Here is a 22,707-nt window from a genome sequence, read left to right as displayed (position 1 = left end):
AAGTGGGTAGTAGGAGGCCCTATTACCTGGTTCAACATTGTGGAGATAGATATCAAGGTGGGTAGTAGTAATATTCGGTAGTAGCACTACTACCCAGTTGTATGATTAAACAAATATTACAATCTCTCTTCTCTCCATTCCACCAGCCATCTCTCTCATTGTCACAATATTTTTTTTGTTGCAATGTGGCCCACCTTACTACCACCTCCTACTAGTATACATTGTGACAATTGAAACAACTATTACCTACTGTTAAAGGGGCCCACCTTATTACCAACTTAGGCAATATACATTGGTGGAACCACTCCTCCCCGGCACGTAAAACGATATTCGCATTAACATGTGATTAATTAAGTATTAGCTATTTTTTTTTCAAAAATAGATTAATATGATTTTTTAAAGCAACTTTCGTATAGAAACTTGTTGCAAAAAACACACCGTTTAGTAGTTTGAAAAGCGTGCGTGCGGAAAACGCGGGTGGGGAGTTGGGAACCCTGGGGAACGAACATAGCCTTACTCCAAGGAAGAGCACGGTGCACTTATCGTGTCTTCGGGTCGGCCCGCCATGACCAGAGTCTTATTTGGCCATACCTGGCCATTGGTGCAGCCCGTGTGCGGCCACGGCATGTCCCGGTGTGCCAATCGGGCCGTGCCTGCTCGTGCTGGGCCGGGCAGCCCATTTGGTCATTTATAGTGGGCAGTTGAAACGCAGAGAGTCAACATATCTATTCTAATGCATGAACGTAAGTTATCGGTGTTGTCCCACCAAAATCAGCACTACCATATGTGAATTTTCATTGATGTAGTGAACTCTAGATTGCTCGTATTTTATTTTACAAAGTAGTCGGTATATCACTCGGATCATGTTATTCGGGGATTCACACAGCATATGTTGTATATTAATATTAATTCAATTTGTTGACTATATTATCAAAAACCACTCGGTTGATTGGATTATTTATTCCTTGACTATATGCTTAGTTAATTCAACTAACGACATAGTCGATGGCTACACCTAATTAATTACATCTAGTCGATGCACCTAAGTATATATTCTTTTTGAAAAATTTTCAGTCGTTCACAGCCTTAGGATTTTTATTATGTTTGTTTCCGATTGCATACGAGTAAAATGGTGTTGTGGTTTATATCACATACTAGTATACTTGACTTGTACCATGAATTGTTCATTTCAACCTACTATCTACAAGATTGCAATAAAAATGTAACATGTTGTTAACCAACTATTTACTAGCCACTTTGTCCTGCATTGCGTGACTTTGATGCCCACTTTGACATATAAAAGTTCTATGATGAATGTCTGTTGGATATATATGCGGAATTTCAATTTTTATATGAAGAACTTGATAAAGAACTGCTATGGATTTTATTTCATCATATTTTCTTCATCTTAAATTGAATTACTGTTTTAATTGTCAAGTTTATAAATATCTTTCGGTTTGAAAGAAGAAGATTCATTTTAATAGAATCCACATTTTATTAGTAGAAAAATTTTATTTTGATTTTTCTTTTAAAGTTGGGTTTCATGGTATAATGGATAATCATCAGTCTGTTAACTCATCACATGGAGAAAAGTGAATGGAATTTCTGCTGCTATTAAGAAGGAATTTATAATGGTCCAATTAAGCCCATTATTATGTTTGGGCCATCAATTACTCAGAGCCACCAACAAATTGCTTTGTCTCCATCATCGTGGAACTCTTCCCTCTCATTTTCTCATGAAAGCCTCTTGAAGCCTACAGACAAACCCTCCTTTATCTTGGCCTTTTGATTCTTTGTTGTGCTCTATATCCAACGGTAAAATTTGTTTCAAAGCTGTATCTGACGATCATTAGTCTTCTGATGACATGGCAAATCCTCCATTCGAGAAAGAATAATTATTTCACTAGTTAAGATTTGCTGAGCAATTTTAACAATTATAAAGTTCGGCTCATGTTGGATGGATAACGTTATGTGATGGAATATTTGGTACTGGGGTAGACATATAAATAGACATTTGTAATGGTATATATTATAGGATGGTGTAAAGTTACCAAGTATTATGTCTTTACTGTTAGGATGGCGTGTCTGTAATATTGCCGGTACACCTTTGTAACAGCAGACGCATATGACAAACACGCGTAATGTCAACCATCATATCGCCAAATCCAACCGGCCATCGCGCACAGAGCTCGCGCATCGCAGTACACAGCCATCATGTACACTGGAGAAAACGGACGATATGCCTGTTAACGGTCGTTATCGATCAGTTTCGACCGTCAATATTACTAAAATAGAGGAGAACTAGTGATGCTTGCAATGCATAAATATGTTAGAATAATAATATTCCACTAGTATTAGGTCTACTAACCTTTTGCAGAGAATGACAATAAAGTGGAGGAGAATCGACGTCAACATATAAGATAAATCAGTCGGACGATGTCGAGAATCAGACTTATGCATGAATGGGCCAAGAACTCAGAATTAACACGTCAAACTGGGCCAAAATTCACAAGTCTACATAAAGGAGCAACAGAGGAGGCTACTAGCCGAAAGGTGGGCTGGTTGGGCCGGCCCCTGGTTCGGCCGAACCTCCCTCGCCTCCGTTAGATCCGTTTTGGCTAGATGGTTGAGATGAAGCCCCAATGACGGTTGGACGGTATTACCGACCATTCCAACTGTCACAACCGTCATAGTTCAGCTATAAAAGGTGTTCCTCTTCTCACTTCACTCACACACCTCAAGCAATAGCTCTCTCATTTATCTCAAGTTTAGTTTAGTAGTATCTAGCTGGAGGAATAGGAATAGAGTAGAAATCAGGAGTCTGGAAGCCTTCGGAAGAGTTCGGGTATGGCTCAAGTAGCTTTTCTTTTCTCTTTTGTAAGCTTTGTACTTTTATTAGAATACTCTTCTTTATATATTTATGGTATTGAAATACTTTCCGAGTATATGAATGCTTACTTTACATTATGTTCATGTTATACTAAATATACGGCTAGCTTATCTGGGAGATGCTTTGGTGCGGGTATAATGTTTGCATATGCAATTACTCTATGTCATGACGATGATATTAGAGTAGTATATGGTAGTTTAGGCATGGTGTCTAGATTACGGGATATCATTATTTGGGGTTATATATTGCAGATGAGAGGTGGGCCGCTGATGGTGACAGCTCAGTACGGGTATTCCTCCGCGCCGGTATATAATCCTAAGTTAATTCCCTGGGGAGGGTATTCCTCCTTATTTAGCCCCGGTTGTATGGTCATGATGGGCTGTCATAAGAAACTCGGCAGTCTGGGGTGGCTTCTCGAAGTACCAGGAGGGCATCGGATAGAGGGTATTAGCTAGTATATCAGTTAATGTATACTATGTATATTAGAAGAATAGGAATAGATTATCTTTCTATTTTCTATCCACTTAGCTTAGATAATATAGTATGAGAATGAGTAGTTAATGCTTGTGTGTCACTCTACCCTTGGATTATCTTAACCCCTACTTAGAATATGATTATCAGAAGTAATCTATAAATTATTAGTCAATGTTCTCTCTAGATGATCTTCCCACGGGATAAAATAAATACGATACCCTTGGAATACTCTCGGGTGAAATGCTACAATGGTATATCCGTGCGCTTGCGGATGAACTCTATAACCATAATATACCAGGAGTATTTCTGCGCCATTGCTGGGAATTATATTTCTAGTAATGTCGTTAAGAAATACCAACAAGCATTTCTGGCGCCTTTGCCGGGGATTATATTTCTAGTAATGTCGTTAAGAAATACCAACAAGCATTTATGGCGCCGTTGCCGGGGAAGATTCATAATAGAGATTACTTGGACTAATACTTTATATTTACCTATGTATAATTGTTTTCCTTTGCAGGCTAACCTTGGTTGTTTTCACTTTTGTTGTGAAAACAGGGTAGTGCACGATTGGTTTCAACTTGCCGGAAAACTTCAAAGAAAATCTAGAAGCTTTCTTCCGGAGCGTCAGGCTGCGAGTCGCTGCTCCGCAGAAAACTCTACCGACAGATAAACCAGCCGTACCAGCGCCACCAACCTTCAAGACTATGGCTAACAAGACTCTTCGCGAGTTCGATGCTCCCTCTACTGACAATGTGGCCATTGGGCCGCAGGTCAACATAGGGGGGACGTGGATTTCGACTTGAAGTCCAGCCTCATCACGATGGTGCAGGCTAGCCTGTTCTATGGCAAGCCTAATGAGGATGCCAATGCTCATCTGCAACAGTTCCTGGAGATCTACAGCACGTATACCATCAAGGGCGTCAGTCCCGACGCCGTCAGGCTACGACTGTTTCCATTCACCCTTCTCGGGAGAGCGAAGCAGTTGTTCTATGCCAACCATGCTGCTGTCAACACCTGGGATAAGTGCTCTACGGCATTCCTCTCGAAATTCTTCCCGATGGGCAAAACCAATGCCCTTTGTGGAAGGATTTCCAGTTTCCAGCAGATAAGAGATGAGTCCATTCATGAAGCATGGGAGCATCTGCAGGAGTACGTGGCCGCCTGTCCTCATCATGGGATGGACGACTGGCTGATCCTGCAGAACTTTTATAATGGACTCACCCCGATGTCCCGCGATCACCTGGACATGGCAGCTGGAGGAGCTTTCTTCTCTAAAACGATTCAAGGAGCCATAGATCTGATAGAGAAGATGGTCTCCAATATGGGTCGGAGCGAGAAACGACTCCAAACCCGACAGCGAGGAATGCACACCGTCAAAGAGACGGAATTACTTGCCGCCAAGCTGGACCTCCTCATGAAACGCTTGGACGACCACGAGAAACGGCCACAAGGCACCATCAAGGCTTTGGACTCTCACGTCACGTGTGAGGTCTGCGGCGGCACGGGTCATTCTTGGAATGACTGCGCGGAAACCCGTGAGGAGGTGATGTACATGAGCAACAACAACGGGTACCGTCCACAAGGAGGTTAGGGGTGGAACCAACCACGCCCATATTATCACGGAGGTAACAACAACGGTAACTTTTCTAACCAACCCTCCTTGAAGGATCTCGTTTTTGCGCAAGCTAAAACCACTGATGCGTTAAGCAAAAAGCTTGTAGCCAATGATAAGATCCTAGAGAACATTAACGTCAAATTAGATGGCTTTGCTTCTGCTTTTCAAAATCAGCTGAGCTTTAACAAAATGATAGAAACCCAGCTAGCTCAGTTGGCATCCTTAGTCCCTGCAAATGAAACTGGGAGGATTCCGGGGCAACCCAACTCTTCCATTGAAAATGTCAAGGCGATCACGACGAGGGGAGGTAAGTCCATTCGTGATCCGTCGTACCCTAACCCTGCAGGAGCTACTGGGATAACCAAAGAAGCGCCATCTAATGACTCGGCTGACAAGGAAGTTCAGCCAGAAAAGACAGTGCCGCAGGAGTACTGCGACACACGGTTGCTGCCATTCCCTCAACGGAGTAGAAAACCATCAGTGGACGAGCAATTCGCTCGTTTTGTTGAAGTCATCTAGAAGATCCACATCAACATGCCGTTGTTGGACGCCATGCAAGTGCCCACATACGCCAGTTATCTCAAGGACATACTCAACAACAAGAGACCGCTCCCAACAATGGAGGTGGTCAAGCTGAAGGAACAATGCAGTAACCTGATACTCCACAAGCTCCCGGAGAAGAAGAAAGATCCGGGGTGTCCTACGATCACCTGCTCGATCGGGGCACAACAATTCGACCAGGCCTTGTGCGACCTTGGAGCCAGTGTCGGCGTCATTCCAAAAGACGTTTTTGACAAGCTCAACTTCACGGTGTTGGCGCCAACACCAATGCGCCTTCAACTGGCTGATTCATCAGTCCGTTACCCGACAGGGATAGCGGAGGATGTGCCAGTCAAGATACGGGATTTCTTCATCTCGGTTGATTTTGTGGTGTTGGACATGGACACAGGGAAAGAGACGCCGCTCATCCTGGGGCGTCCGTTCCTTAGCACCGCAGGAGCCAACATTGACGTGGGAACGGGGAGTATCCGTTTTCATATCAACGGGAAGGAGGAAAAGTTTGAGTTTCAACCGAGGACGGAACAATGCTCCATGGTCAGAATCAAGTACGGGCCAAACCCGCAGAATATTTAAGTGGTCGAAGTGGAGCCACCCAAAACGGACAGCATGGTGAAATTCATGCAGAATTTCCTGGAGAAGGAAACAACGATGCCCAGGAACCGTTATTGGAAAACGCCGGTAAAACCACCTATACCGGCCAAGAAGCTAGAGCAGCCGGCTCAGAAGAAGCCGTCTTCCGCACCAAAGCCAAGGAAGGTGTGGAAGGAGAAGCCAAAGACGCCCGCTCCATCACCTTCGGAGACGGGTGGAATATCCACGAACTGAATCAGAAGGAGGTACGGTCTTGCACATCGGACTTTAAACGACACGACCTTCGCCAACAGGTAAATTGGTATGTTTCCGCATATTTGCTTTCAACAGTTTGAATTTTTGCATCATCACATGTTTGAACTTCAAATTGCATTTAGGATTTTTGAATTTTGAGGAAATTTCTTCAAATGAATTTTTCAGAGCAAACCAAAATAAAATTTTCAACGAAAATTCGCTGTGCCACGACCACACTGACCGTTGGAATCCAAAGGCCGAAAGTGGGGCCGGTTGGGCCCACCAGGGGTTCGGCGGAACCCACTGGTTCGGCCGAACCGGCTAGGCAACGGTTCCCTGCCACTTTTGGCAGGTAACGGCTAGTGGGTCCCACATGTCATTTCTGACCATTGTGGGTACCCTATAAAGGCCAACCAGGCGAGAGAGGGAATTCCACCCATTTCAACACATTTTCATTCCCTCTCCAAAGATTGCTCTCAAGTATATTCATGCTTCCCTCAAATTCAAATATTTAGTTGGATATATACAAGTTGCTTTGGTGAAACTAACCGGCGGGTGAAATTCTTATCATCTCTAACCCCCGCCGAGTTAGTCCGTTCTTGCTCCATTGTGCAGAATGAGGAGGCGATTGTCTCGTCTGTTCAAGGGGTCCGGCTCTTCATCAAGTCATCATGACGAGTCTAGCGCTCGTTCATCAGCCGATGTCTCGATGGAAGACGTCGAAGCTCCGCAACGACTCCTGAACGACACCGACCTCGACCTTGTCAGTGATCGGGAGAGACAAGCCTACTACATGCTGAGCAACCGGGAGTATGCTCACACACGAGAATACTCACCGGAGCTACTTAAAAAGATAGGTATGGATGTTGAATTTCGTTCTATTTGGAAAGCGGTTGGTTGGCAGAGATTTGCTGGGGTAGATGAGCCTGGCTCTCGTTTGCTTACTTTGCAATTTCTGTGCACTTTGAAAGAAATAGAAGATGGAATTTCCTTTCATTTTTTCCATAAAAAGTACACACTTACATAGAAAGGCTTAAGTACACTTCTTGGTTTTCAAGATTCCTGTAAAATCGATCTCCAGAAAGGAATTTCTGGGTTCGAGAAAAATAGGTTTTGGGAAGACATTTCTGGTGCTCCAATTTGCAAAAACCTAGAACGAATGATATCCATAATCCTACACTTAAGCTCATGCATAAATGGATTGCTATGACTTTGTTTCCTAGAAGTGATATGAGACCCATTAGGGGGGATGAATTGATTATCATGTTTGCCATGGTTAGAAAGATCAAAATTTCTCCTGTGAAATGTATGATAAGGCAATGGTTAGAAAGTATAAAGTTCTCTGCTCCTGTTGAGTGCACTTCTCTGATTACTCGAATAGAAAAAGGGCTAGGGGTCGCTAGCGACCAAATTGCTTTTATCTCGGCCGCTTGTCCGTGTATTGATGAGACCTATTTAGTGCAAGGGCATATTCTAAAACATGGAGTAGATGGATCTTTGATTTACTTTTTCCCCGGTTGTACAAATGAAATCACGTTGCCAAATACGGGGTATCATTTGTACAACTGCTATGAACTAACCATTCCCCTCAGACCATAGAAGAATCTCGTGCAGGTGGAGCATACAGGGAGACGCGCAACATGACAAGGAACGAACGAGAAAGTTCATCATCCTCAACATCCATGCAGATGTATGAGGCAGGTTGGGAGCCAACTGGGGATGCACCTGGATGGACCCAAGCTCCACGCCATAGCATCGGAGTCTCAACCTGGGCAAGCGCCAGTGAGGACCGGTGGCATGCGCCTCATGACATACATTGGGGGGACAACCAACCTTCCAGATCAAGTGGTGTGCCTCCATCTCCAAGTGAATGGCGCTCAAGTTCCTCTTGTTGGGACTTGGGTGAAATCACTAGGAGAATGGACACACTTGATGTGCAGACGGGGGAGATTCAGTACAACCTCACGGAACACATAGCTCAAACGCAAGAATGGCAACAATCTGTTGATGCTTAGTTCACCTACATCAACAACATGATGCAGCAATAGCACGTCTACAATACCAGATATTACTCTAATATCATCGTCATGACATAGAGTAATTGCATAAGCAAACATTGTACCCGCACCAAAGCATCTCCAAGATAAACTAGCCGTATATTCAGTATAACATGAACACAATGTAAAGTATGCATTCATATACTCGGAAAGTATTTCAATACCATAAATGTATAAAAAAGAGTATTCTAATGAAAGTACAAAGCTTACAAAAGAGAAGAGAAAAGCTACTAGAGCCATACCCGAACTCTTCCGAAGGCTTCCGGACTCCTGATTTCTATTCTAATTCTATTCCACCAGCTAGATACTACTAAACTAAACTAGAGAGAAATGAGGGAGCTATTGCTTGAGGTGTGTGAGTGAAGTGAGGAGAGGAGCTCCTTGAATAGGCTGCCAATGACGGTTGTGGCAGCTGGAATGGTCATAATTGACTTGTGAACCCGAACAGCAACATGAGTTTGACCTCGGAATTGCCCTCCAACCGTCATTGGGGAGTGATCCACGCCGTCCAGCCAAAACCTGGATCCAACGGTGCCAGGGGATATTCGGCAGGTGGCCTCCTTAGTTCTTCTCCACCGTAGACTTGTGAATTTTGGCCCAGTGTGTCATGTCAATTCTGAGTTCTTGGCCCATTCATGCATAGGTCTGTCTCTCGACATCGTCCGATTGATTTATCGTCTGAGTTGATGTCGATTCTCCTCCACTTTATTGTCATTCTCTGCAAAAGGTTAGTATACCTAATACTAGTGGAATATTATTATTCTAACAAAATATATGCATTGCAAGCATCACTAGTTCTCCTCTATTTTGGTAATATTGACGGTCGAAACTGATCGATAACGACCATCAACAAAACACCCCCAAGCTTGAACCTTTGCTCGTCCCGAGTGAAGGACGAAAGAAAACAAAGACTTGGTTGTTGATCAGGAGCTGCTACTATGCTGCATATCTCAAAGATACAGGTGCAAGGTATATGTACTCTCTCTCAGATTAAATAATCTTTGGCACGGTGGCTTACCCTTACCCCTGATTCCCACGAGACACTGCTTCTCCTTGCCTTGGGCGGTTGAAAGACAGAACAACAATTAGAGCACCAATCACCTGATCTTTATTCAACTCTTATTCTGGAAGTTTTCAAATGATTTTGAAAAAGAAAGCCAAGTTCCTCAATTGATTCTCTCAGTCTCTCTAAGTGTATCAACATGAATTCCTTACCAAATGATGCCTTTCTGCTCTGTAGACTTTTGTTTACCGAGGGTTCGAATCCCTATCTTTCCGTTTTTCTTAATTCCGCAACGTTAATGATTACAATGTATCAAATCAAATGACAATTTATTCCAGCAATAATACATACCTTTATTTAATAGAAATTCTCTATACCAAATTACTATGGTATGTAAAATACCCATAGAGGAAAGAACAAAAAACAAAAAGGAATCCTAGGGTTAATCCATTTCTGTTAGGTGAATGCGAAAATACGAATTAAGAGCCTTAGGTCGATTTAGTTCGGGGAAAGGGGAAGGGGAAGAAAATTCTATGAACCTTTCCGTTTTTCCTTAAGTTCAAGTTTGACGAGAGTAATATTCTACAACTAACAAAATATTTATTTTGAGACCGACCCACTTCCTATCCATGATTTTTTTACTAGTCCTTTATATTGCAATGTGTCAATCGTCAAATGCTTTGGCAATTTCCCCGGGTCGGATGAAGCAATAGAATTTTGAACCAGACGTTTTGATCTTTGGTTATCCTTCGTAGTAATAATATCTCGGGGTTTGCAACGAAAACTTGGTATATCGACTATACGACCATTAACTAAAATATGTCTATGGTTAACTAATTGCCGGGCCTCGGGAATGGTTGAAGCCATACCTAATCGAAAAAGGATATTATCCAAACGCATTTCAAGTAATTGTAGTAAAACCTGACCTGTTGAACTTTTTGCTTTTGCAGTGATATGTACATATCTTTAGTAATTGTCGTTCTGTCAGACCATAATGTGTAACATACCCGAATTCTAGGATTAAAGAATTTCTATCAAAACTAGTTGAAAGGAAAGTTCTTCAATTTTGTAAACCAAAAATTTCCATTTTAAACCTAGGTGAAGTTGATCTAACTCTTGCATGATAAATTTTTAGAACAAATTAAAACCTTTGCATCTCTAACCTAGGACAAAAATATAAATTTATGTGTAAGCATGCATACTCTCATAGACATGTTTGACTTGAGTCCTTCGTATGCATTTGGATTTGGATTGCATTTGGATTTTCGATTTGCATTTCATAATAAGTCTCATGAATATTAACTAAGATCTAGATAAACAACTAAACCATTAGGGCCTAGTGCTAGCTAGAGGAAGTTAAAATAGAAACCATACACCTTAAAATATATCAACAAGGCCAATGTCAAGCCCCACAAAACTATTTTGGTCATCCATCTGAAGACTAGTCATGAACATGGAAGTGACCAAATAAATTATATCATATAGGGTATATTCTATCTTAATCATCTCTATAAGCATCCTCTTAATTTAATGCTAAAGTAAACTTATGGATAAATAGGTAAGAAGCTTATGACATGTGTAAGGTAAACTGTAATTCTAACATATCAACATCACCTTAGGTCCAAATATAACTTCTATAAATGTTTACATACATTTGCATACAAGAGATAAGTCTAGCTAATTATCTAAAATAATTTGTGCAAGATAAAATCATGGAAAAATTCATGTAGGTTCTACTCAACAAATACATCTCACTGTAATTTTGGTACAATTTAATAACTAAATTTGATACCTCGAATAAATCAGTCAAACCAGTCAAATATTAGATTAATTATAATTCTCAATTGGCTAAAACCACACCTTGTCTAAAAGTACATTTAACTGCATAAAAGTGTATAAGTAAAATAATTTATTCAAATACTAGGTCATTTATCATGAATAAATATAATTTTTTTAGAATTTATATTTTGTGTTTAGGTCTCCTAAAAATTCAAACTAGTATCCAAAGGGCCCAATTTCTTCTAATTTCTGTGAGTAATCAATCCATAATTTTTAAGTGAAATCAAAGAAAATGTAAACTAGGTACATTCATATAACTCCAGTAAAATCCACATGAGCTTTTCTGCACTACAAATTAATTTATGAATTAACAAAGATGGAGAAGAGAAATAATCCTAAAAATTCGTCCAAAACCGTGTTCACCCAGAATCTTACCCACATCTCTCTTCCACCTAGCTTACTTCGACCTGGGCCCCCCTTGTCCGTCCCTCCGGCTTGCCCTTCCTCTGTGCAACTTCCCTAGCTGACCGAGAAACACTGAGAGGGAGAGATCGAGCGCTGACCGGCTCTGGACGCCGCGCGACGCGTGGCCACGACGTGTCGACGCCCTAAAAACGCCGAGCTCCATTTCTGCCTCTCCCAGACGCGTCGCCACTCTTCACCCACCATTCCAGTGCCGATCCATCCGAGGGAGAGCATCCTCGCTGCTCTTCTCCACTGGTTCTCCATCGCCGGCCGCGAAGAAGACGATGGCCGCAATCGTTGATGAGCCGCGATCGTTTCCTCTTCTCTTGCGTTCCATACTCTCCTCACCATGCCGAATATTTCTCCTTTTGATTTCATCCTCTCTGGTGCAGCCAATCGACGGGAACGCTGCCGTGCACACCGGAGCTCTGGAGCGCGCTCTGCGCACCGCCGCAGCGACATCGTCGCCGTTGCCATCAATCTAGATCAAGCCGGAGCGAGCCACCACGCCACCAGCTTCACCTCAACCTCCTCTCCATTTCGCCTCAAGAATCTTGAAGAATGGTGCTACGAGTGTGGAGATCGTCCACCGTCTTCTCCACCTCCGGTCGCCGTCGCCATTGTCGATTCCGCCTCCTCCGGTGAGCCATTGTCCGATTCTTCGCGTATACACCATCCCTGGGACCTCGCTAACCCCATGAAAACACATGCATGTCAATTCGATGAGTGGATCGAGCCGTTGCCGTCTTCCCGGAGCTCTACACCGTCGCCGGACCATCTTCTTCACCGCTGCCGCTGTCCAGACTTTCCCGCGCCTCGTTCAAGGTTCGGTGAGCACCCTTGAGCCCATAGGATTGCATTCATGCATTTCATTCACTTAGAATCGAGCACCAACTCAACATGCAGTAGCAGCCTAAGCACAGCCGCCGCTCGGACTCGCCGCCGGCGTTACTCCGATGTCCACTGACCAAGAAAAGAAGAGGAATGGAATCGCAATAGCATGATTTTCATTTTGTCTTTTGGTCGCACCCTCAAACGAGCCACCGTTTGCCGCTGGCAAGCTTGAGATCGAGCTCAGCCATGGCTTGATCTGCTTAGCTCGAACCAGGGACCCCGTCACAAGAATTTAGGTTAATGTAGGGCTCTTTATGAAAAAGCTCAAGACACACAGAACAGTCATAGGACTGCGGGTTGATTTCCTGAAACCATAGGGGCCTTTTTGCATATTGGCCTGAGACTGACAGTGCACCCCTAGGAACAAAATCTGAAATTATAAAAGAACAGTAACTAAAACTTGTAAAAATCCATATAAAATTAAATATAGCTCATTTTAAGATGATTCAAATTTCTGTGAACTCACCAAATTGGGAACTTTGATGTTATGGAATAAAAACTTACACTCACAGTACAAATTTAGCCTCTAAAATTTATCCAAGTTAAATCACACATAAAGCACGCACAAATTTATAAAATGCATAAAAAATTCATTTCAACTCATTTTGGAGCAAACTCAGTTTCTACAGATCCACCAACTTATGTTCTCCTATAAAGCAAAATGAAATAGTATACATACTATACATCAAATGCCTCTAAAACTATTACCTATAAATGACTAGTTTTAGATAAGTTGAATTTTAGAAGTTCATATAAAATTCATCTTAGATCCTTTTTGAGTAAACCCAAGTTCTGTAGAATCACCAAAACATATACTTCCAAGTTATAAAATAAAATTATATACTTACTGTATGATAAAAGCCTCTAAATACTTATGTAAGTAATAACCATCATAGAGCAACCTTAAATTGTAAAATTTGTAGAAAATTCATCTTTAGTCTAAATGAAGTGAACCAAATATCTATAGAACCAGCAAACAGTGGGCTTCAACATAGTAAAATAAAATATGGAACCTTCTGTACAGGTTATAGCTCTAAACTTTAAATTTATAGGATAGGTGCTAATCACATAGTATCGATTGAGCAATATGTATATATATAAATGTATATAGAAATACACCCTAGCTATAATGAAACCCAAATAAAACTTGTTAGACCAGTGAATGCATAGTTCCATTCCCATCCACCAAAACTTAAGGCACTTAGCTCATATAATAATTTCTAGGTTGATATAATAAATTGCTAACATGGACTAGAGCTCCCCTAGTTTATAAAATATGAACCATGATAATAAAGATCATAAGCCTATGAACTAAGGTTAGATTAGTTAACTAAAATACTCATTTTATACATCACTAGCTAGATGAGGCAAGTTCTAGACCTAAACCTCTAAAGCCATGAACCTATAGAACACTATACACCTATAACACGTTATAATTTGTAAAATACATAAAGAATTCATATTAACTCTAAAAATTATGAAACCAAATGTGTTAGTCTTAGAAAACACATATCTTCACCCCAGCAAACATAAACTTAATAAGAATCACCTTACAACAGCATTTCACAATAGTATCTAAGTAAATCCTACACTATACCGACGAAACTTCTAAAATTCATAACTCCCAAATAAAATGAGATAAAATAGAAATTCTTTCACCTAAATTAATTTTAGACCAGTACCTATTCACTGTGCACAAATCATCCATTTTAGAGCATTTTGGATTTTTCGCATATTTCGGTGTTTAATTGCATAACGTGTACTTTGTTTAGATGATTGCTTAATCGGTGAAGAAGTGATTTAGGTGCTGACATTTTCCTGATTCAAGGCAAGTCCCACCTCCCTCTCTTTGATCACTTTGAACCTATGTTTTGGAGGTTATTGAAAATGTTTGCAAATCTTGCATGTCGATTGTACACTAATAAATTAAAATTTTGTTAAACTTGTTAGATAAACTCCTATTATTTGCATTATCACCTTAACTCCACATATATCCATATTCCTCATTCCTAACCTTAGGAACAATATGGCTATAACACTTTATATATGAGTTTTGGTGACACTAGGTTACTATAAAGCTTAGCCATGCTTAGAATGGTCTTCCTTGTCATTATAGGCTCATTACAAACATGAAAATTGATTTTTAATTAATCTGGACAGAACTTTAATACTTGTGATTTTGATAAATAAAATGGTGGAAAACATGGATTTTAGGTTTGGGCCTCAAGTGGTGCACATATGGTGATTAGTTGTGTACCGATAGGGGGAGAGTGCGCCCAAACCGACCTAAGGACTTCACTCAATGTCAGTTCATTTCGTATACAGTACAACCACATGTGCTAGTATGGGATAGCCCAAGCTTAGTAAATTATTTATGGTTTAGCCTTACATTTTGGTAGGCCGGTGTGTATGAGTTCGGATAACTCAGAGGAACTTCCTATTTACCCCGACGTGGTAGTTTAGGTGACTAAGTCTGTCCAATACAACGGTATTGTGCCACGTGGGTGGGTTCCCGTTGTGTCCGCCACCACGGCGTTAAGTTCAAGGCGTGGGCCCGCCACTTAACGGTTCTAGATCATATTTCCAGTATGACTAGGATGGAGGAACACGTATCGTGCTGGTGTAAGGCTAAATCATGAATTTTGGAAAAGCTTTGTTGCGGGTAATAAATCGGGTACTTATGTATCGCGTGCCATGCTCTTGCATGATTATTATTTCGCATCATGTGGGTAAAGTGTACATACTCTGCAGAGTTAAAACTAATCGATTAGCCGTGCTCGCGGTCATGAGCGGCGTGTGGATATGTATTGAATATAGACTTGTGTTTATTCTTCTAAATGCTGAAATTTACCTTCAAATTGTGATGAGATTTGAGAATGATCTCCTTGCTGCCATGGATGGCAATGAGGTGTACATTTATACATGATTAATGACTACTTTGATGCCCAATATGTCAAGTACTTGCTTGCTGAAATTTATTTGAAAGCAAATCTGATTTGAAAATGTTTTATGCAAATAAAACTTGCTTTATGCTAAAAAGAACCATATCATGCCTTCCTTGATTATATGCCTTGCAAGTAGGGTGTTAGGCTTGTCTTGGTGCTTGCCAGTACATTATTTCTAATAATGTACTGACTCTTGCTATTGAATTAATCTTTTGCTTGCAGATTTTAGTCTTAGTCTTTGAGTGATGCGGGTAATAGACTGCTTCTTCTAGGACTTGAACTTAATGGGGTAAACCCCTAGTCGGTGTGCTTGTGGATTGGGTAGACAAGCTTCCGCTGTTCTATATATTTATTTGGCCGGTCGGCCAATGTAACTAAAGTAGATGTAGTTTATAATCGCTTTCATCTTATTTGTGTTTGCAATGTAAAATCATGCTTGAGATGAAAGTGTGAATCTAGTGCACATCCTGGGAACTAGATTCACATGAGTATGAGTTAAGAATATTTGAGATGTTGTAGATCTTTAGCCATTTTTGTCAAGTCTCCTGAATGTGTAACACATCTGGTCGCCGCCTTCGAGTGGTTTGACGGGCACATCTCAGGCTGAAGTTGACTGGCAGGTTAAAGGCCCAGCAATGTCTCCAATATTCTTCTCTCAAGGCGTCGGATGTTTCATTATGTTTGTTTGATGACTTGAATTATTCACTTCATCTCTCAAATATAATGGAAGGTCCGGAAAGCCTACGACATAGTGAAAACGCAATTTCTGTTTTTCTTGAAGACGAATACGATATTGTTCCTTTTTCCCAGAATGGAATTTCTTTTTCAGATTACTTCCGGATTTAGGTGTTTTTCTAGTGAGTCCTGGTAAAGCTCCCAGACGGCGTATTTTTTTAAAAAACGAGGTCCTCGATAATGGGACATGAAGACTCCTTTTTTTATTGAAATTTCATTTTACACAATTAATTTCATTGTATTTACATTACAGAATACATCGAAATTAAAACTGAATTAAAGTAAAGGATAAATAGAGTAAAATCTACTAAAAGTACCACAAAAAAATGGAATTTCATCAACATCTGAATTTTTGTATATATATTATTTATTTTATTGTTTTGTATCTAGCAAAATTGTAGGGTAGAACGACATAATAGATCCTGGCTTCTCCATTTAATTCGGAGAAAAAGAGGTATTTTTGTTCATGGAACATTGATAGAGAAAAAAGCCGACTATCAGATTTGAACCGATGACCCTCGCATTACAAATGCGATGCTCTAACCTCTGAGCTAAGTGGGCTTACATAATAGAAATAGTGTAACAAATAGAAATATGTATAGTATGGGAAATCCGTAAAATGTCAGATCTTAATTATTAATCTTAGCTATTAACTAGTTCGAAATTGGAAGTTCTACTTAGAAAAAAATACTAGAACTTCATAAAATAAAGTTAGATAGATTTTTTTGAACTTTCTTTTTTCTCTAATTCGCAAATCTATTTTTCTAATAGAATCTATTCCAATTTCTATATTGAATTTGATTTTAGATATTTTTAATTTGATATGGCTCGGACGAATAATCTAATACATGGAAAAGAATAAATAATATATATACGAAAACATAATAAAGAGAACATGCGAATTTCTTGTATTTTCAGTCCATCATTATAGACATTTTTTGAGATATTTTGTTTTTTTTATTTGCTAATAATTTAATGATTAATATTTCACTAAGGAGAACATAGAATCGTAGCAAATGAAATTGCTAATTCTGATTAGCAAAAAAAATGAATATCAAGTGTTATAGTATGATTTTGAATACTCTAAAAAAGGAACGCGGTAGGTGGGGGAGAGAAAAACCTTGGGATATATTGATTCGCATTGAATTGCAAATACATCAACGATAGAATCAATTCAATGCTGAATTGCAATAAGCGGAGTCTCTCAACTAGAGACGAACCGCTAGACTACATAGAGTAATGAATTCAACGATTCAAAAAAAAAACTAACAGATGGAGGAAATTGCACAAGGAATCCTGGTCTCAAAGAAAAAGAAAATGGGGATATGGCGAAATCGGTAGACGCTACGGACTTGATTGTATTGAGCCTTGGTATGGAAACCTGCTAAGTGGCAACTTCCAAATTCAGAGAAACCCTGGAATTAAAAAAGGGGCAATCCTGAGCCAAATCCATGTTTTGAGAAAACAAGCAGTTCTCGAACTAGAACCCAAAGGAAAAGGATAGGTGCAGAGACTCAATGGAAGCTGTTCTAACGAATCGAGTTAATTACGTTGTGTTGCTAGCGGAACTCCTTTCTAAATAAGGGAAAGAAGGGCTTTCGAAATCTAATACACACGTATAGATACTGGCATAGCAAACGATTAATCACAGAACTCATATCATAATATAGGTTCTTTAATTCTTTTTTAAAATGAAAATAGGAATGATTATGAAATAGAAAATTCATATTTTTTTTTAGAATTGTTGTGAATCCATTCCAATCGAATATTGAGTAATCAAATCCTTCAATTCATAGTTTTCGAAATCTTTTTAAAAGCGGATTAATCGGACGAGGATAAAGAGAGAGTCACATTCCACATGTCAATACTGACAACAATGAAATTTCTAGTAAAAGGAAAATCTGTCGACTTTCTAAGTCGTGAGGGTTCAAGTCCCTCTATCCCCAAACCCTCTTTTATTCCCTAACTCTAGTATTTATCCTGTTTTTTTATTAATAGGTTTAAGATTCAATGGAATACATTTCTTTTTTATTATAGTATCGGCAAGGAATGTCGATTATTAACTCGATATTTAAATATTATTAGAAAGGCTTTCTTTGTACAATGCATAGGACTGCCCCCTCCCCATTTCCAAATTTTGGATATTGACATAGATACAAATACTCTACTAGGATGATGCACAAGAAAAGGTCAGGATAGCTCAGTTGGTAGAGCAGAGGACTGAAAATCCTCGTGTCACCAGTTCAAATCTCGTTCCTGGCACAGAAAAAAGGGATCTTCCGAATAGGTATTCATACAAATACCTCGAGATGGGTTGAGATACATATTCGTTAATAATATAGATAGAGTATGATTTTTTTCATCTAAGTAGATAAATCTCTAAATAGAGGCACTTCTTTTTCTACATTTTTGCATTTCTTAATTTTCTATTCCGCTATTCCGACAAATATTTTTTATTCTTGCTTATCTTATCTTACTTTCCTAGTTGTTCTAAGTAATCCACGCGGTACAAAGTTTGTGGTAGGGAACTTCTTTGAGTCATCATATTTTTTTGTTCATACGAAGGAAATGAATATGTGATTTTCCAACGAAATGAAGCCCTTTTTTGCTTAGTCTATCTGAACCTTTTGTATAATTGGAATTAATTAGAATGTAATAGGTATTCTGTTTCATCTAGGAACAGAGCGTAAAAATATTCCTTGACTTGCATAAAATCTGGAGTTGTGTTGTATAAGTGAGCATGAATTTCTTAAGTTACTTTATGGTTTTGATATGTGGAGTTAGGTAGGGATCAAACATGACATACTTGCATTCACATTTATTACTAAGAGCAGGTACAATAGCAGGCTATAAGCCAGCTGCAAACATATTTTAAGAAGATAAATCAGGAGAGAGAAGAGCAGCGGGCTACAGATTTGTAGCCAGCTGTAGCACAGACTCCAAGACGCAGTGTGTCTATGACAGGTGGGACTAGGTATTAATAGTGTAGTATGTAACTATTGTATGAATGAGCTATTAGATTGGCTATAGATAAATTGAAGCTAGTAGTTGGCTATACTATTGAACTTGCTCTAAGTCAAAATCTTAGACTAGAGAAGGTAACTAAACATACTCAAGATCAAGATCGTGCATAATGTGTGTGTGGTATAGAGTGGAAAGGGTAAATGAGGAAAAATAAAAGAAAAACGCTTCTCCTTTGTGCTTACTTTCTTCTCCCAAAAATCCTTCATTTATTTATTAGGAGAGGGCATGGCTACATTTTTTTTAACATCATGCTCATGCTTGATGGAGCATAACTTTATTTATTTATTTATTTATTCATAACCATGCCTTTCCATCCCTCTCTTTTTTTTTCAAAAGGACTTTTCTTTTTAGGAGAAGAAAGCACATAAAAGCATAGAGAATTTATTTTGGTGGAAAAATGGAAATGGAATGGAATATTGCTTAGTTCCCAGTGTAGGAGTTTAGCATGTGGGTGTATGATCTTGATCATAGAGCATGAGAAGTATCTACACAAGTCACAAGAGTTTGACAAAGTTCAATGGAATGTCAAGCAACCAAAATGTATATGGTTTAATCATGATAGCAAATTTTTGGCTCTGATAGGAATTTATATCAAATGAGGAACTTTCAATTTTATCATTTTGAAAAACAAAACATCCGGAATTCAAGTCAAACTAGTAACGGGATCATAGCAACTCATATTTACTATCTCATATCTCGCAACAACTTAGACTTAGATCAGCAAGTGCAGCCCATTTACCTCAGATTCCTGGATAATTGTTGGCTACTTATATTTAACCTTTGAGAGAGTATTTACCAAGAACCCATATATCAGAGATATAAAACAGAGCAACTATTCATCATTTCAACAAAGTGAACTAGCTTGTCTTACCTAGCATGACTCAAACCTATCCTATCTTTTTGGTATTTTCTATTTTGCAAATTTTTATGTTGTTTTCAAGTTTTATAAGATGCAATTGGAAAGCAAATATGCAATTGGAAAGGAAAATATGCAATGGGATACAAGTTACCTCAGTGGGGGGAACGATGGCTCCCCCCAAGCTTGGCTTTCGCTCAGGGTCCTTGATAAGGATTGAACCCCTAAAAGCGAAAGTACGCTTGAAGGTCATCATGCTGTTGCTGCATCATGTTGTTGATATTAGTGAACTGAGCATCAGCAGATTGTTGTCATTCTTGCATTTAGGCTATGTTTTCCGTAAGGTTGTACTGGATCTCCCCCGTCTGCACATCAAGGGTATCCATTCTCCTAGTGATTTCACCCAAGTCCCAATGAGAGGAGCTTGAGCGCCATTCACTTGGAGATGGAGGCACATCACTTGACCTGGGAGGTTGGTTTCCCCCCAGTAGATGTCATGAGGCGCATGCCACCGATCCTCACTAGCGCTTGCCCAGGTTGAGACTCCGATGCTATGGCGTAGAGCTTGGGTCCATCCAGGTGCATCCCCATTTGGTGCCCAACCTGCCTCATATATCTGCACGGGTGTTGAGGATGATGAACTCTCTCGTTCGTTCCTTGTCATGTTGCGCGTCTCCCTATATGTTCCACCTGCACGAGATTCTTCTATGGTCTGCAGGGGAATGGTTAGTTCATGGCAGTTGTACAAATGATACCCCGCATTTGGCAACGGGATTTCATTTGTACAACCGGGGAAAAAGTATACCAAAGATCCATCTGCTCCATGTTTCAAAATATGCCCTTGCACTAGATAAGCCTCATCAATACGCAGACGAGCAGTTGAGATAAAAGCAATTTGGTCGCTAACGACCCCTAGCCCTTTTGCTATCCGAGTAATCAGAGAAGTGCACTCAACAGGAGCAGAGAACTTTATACTTTCTAACCATTGCCTTATCATACATTTCACAGGAGCAATTTTGATCTTTCTAACCATGGCAAACAAGATAATTAATTCATCTCCCCTAATGGGTCTCAGATCACTTCTAGGAAACAAAGTCATAGCAATCCATTTATGCATGAGCCTAAGTGTAGGATTATGAATATCATTCGTTCTAGGTTTCTTGCAAATTAGAGCACCAGAAATGTCTTCCCAAAACCTATTTTTCTCGAACCCAGAAATTCCTTTCTGGAGATCGATCTTACAGGAATCGTGAAAACCAAGAAGTGTACTCAAGCCTTTCCATGTAAGTATAAACTCCTTACGGAAAAAGCGAAAAGAAATACCATCTTCTATTTCTTTCAAAGTGCACAGAAATTGCAAAGTAAGCAAACGAGAACCAGGCTCATCTACCACAGCAAATCTCTGCCAACCAATAGCGTTCCAAATAGAACGAAATTCAACATCCATACCTATCTTTTTCAGCAGCTCCGATGAGTATTCTCGCGTGTGAGCATACTCCCGGTCGCTCAACATGTAGTAGGCTTGTCTCTCCCGATCACTGACAAGGTCGAGGTTAGTGTCGTTCAGGAGTCGTCGCGGAGCTTCTGCGTCTTCCATCGAGACATCAGCTGATGAACGAGTGCTAGACCCGTCATGATGACTTGATGAAGAGCCGAACCCCTTGAACAGACGAGACAGTCGCCTCCTCATACTGCACAATGAAGCAAGAACGGACTAACTTGGCGGGGGTTAGAAATGACAAGAGTTTCACCCGCTGGTTAGTTTCACCAAAGCAACTTGTATATATGTAACTAAATTTTTGAATTTGAGGGGAACTATCAAAGTTTGAATGAACTTGAGAGCAAACTTTGGAGAAGGAATGAAAATGTGTTGAAATGGGGTGAAGTCCCTTCTCCCAGCCGGTTGGCTTAAGTAGTGCACCCACAATGGTTAAAACCGACCTGTGAGGCCCACTAGCCGTTGCCTCAAAAAGTGAGGCAGCCGACCGTTGCCTGGCCGGTTCGGCCGAACCAGGGTGTTCGACAGAACCCATGGTGGGCCCAACCGGCCCCACTTTCGCCCGTTGGATTCTAACGGTCAGTGCGGTCGTGGCACAATAGATTTTCGTCGAAAATTTTATTTTGGTTTGCTCCGAAAAATTCATTTGATGGATTTCCTCAAAATTCAAAAAAAATCCTAAATGCAAATTTGAAATTCAAATATGTGATGATGCAAAAATTCAAATTGTTGAAAGCAAATAGGCGGATACATACCAATTTACCTGTTGGCGAAGGTCGCGTCATTTAAAGTCCGACATGCAAGACCGTACCTCCTTTTGGTTCAGTTCATGGATTTTCTACCCGTCTCCGGAGGTGATGGAGCGGGCGTCCTTGGCTTTTCCTTCCACACCTTCTTTGGTTTTGGTGCGGAAGACGACTTCTTCTGAGCCGGCTGCTCTAACTTCTTGGCCAGTACGGATGATTTTACCGGCGTTTTCCAATAACGGTTCCTAAGCATCGTTGTTTCCTTTTCCAGGAAATTCTGCATAAATTTCACCAGGCTATCCGTTCTGGGTGGCTCTACTTCGACCTCTTGAATATTCTG

At 40.2% G+C, this 22,707-nt stretch overlaps 1 protein-coding gene and 3 non-coding genes across 4 annotated transcripts; 2 read left to right on the top strand and 2 right to left on the bottom strand.

The window, feature by feature from the left end:
- Positions 1-4,436: 4,436 nt before the first annotated feature.
- Positions 4,437-4,543, bottom strand: LOC127778160 (small nucleolar RNA R71). Its single transcript, XR_008018429.1, has one exon. It is a non-coding gene; the product is annotated as a small nucleolar RNA R71 (small nucleolar RNA).
- Positions 4,544-11,826: 7,283 nt separating this feature from the next.
- LOC127776926 (uncharacterized) lies at positions 11,827-14,347 on the top strand. Its single transcript, XM_052303483.1, has 3 exons — positions 11,827-12,308; positions 12,382-12,499; positions 14,336-14,347. Exons 1-3 carry the CDS (start codon positions 12,019-12,021, stop codon positions 14,345-14,347), a joined length of 420 nt encoding a protein of 139 aa, XP_052159443.1. The 5' UTR covers positions 11,827-12,018.
- Positions 14,348-16,731: 2,384 nt separating this feature from the next.
- Positions 16,732-16,804, bottom strand: TRNAT-UGU (transfer RNA threonine (anticodon UGU)). Its single transcript has one exon. It is a non-coding gene; the product is annotated as a tRNA-Thr (tRNA).
- Positions 16,805-18,432: 1,628 nt separating this feature from the next.
- TRNAF-GAA (transfer RNA phenylalanine (anticodon GAA)) lies at positions 18,433-18,505 on the top strand. The gene has a single exon. It is a non-coding gene; the product is annotated as a tRNA-Phe (tRNA).
- Positions 18,506-22,707: the final 4,202 nt, after the last annotated feature.

The sequence above is a fragment of the Oryza glaberrima genome, chromosome 6 (assembly GCF_000147395.1).
Source record: "Oryza glaberrima chromosome 6, OglaRS2, whole genome shotgun sequence".
Taxonomy (NCBI): Eukaryota; Viridiplantae; Streptophyta; class Magnoliopsida; order Poales; family Poaceae; genus Oryza; species Oryza glaberrima.
This window is presented reverse-complemented; position numbering and strand designations above follow the sequence as displayed.

Coding starts and splice junctions, on each gene's coding strand:
- LOC127776926 (XM_052303483.1), top strand. CDS start 12,019: ATGCCGAATATTTCTCCTTTTGATTTCATCCTCTCTGGTGCAGCCAAT. Junction 12,309..12,381: donor ATTGTCGATTCCGCCTCCTC/CGGTGAGCCATT, acceptor AAAACACATGCA/TGTCAATTCGATGAGTGGAT.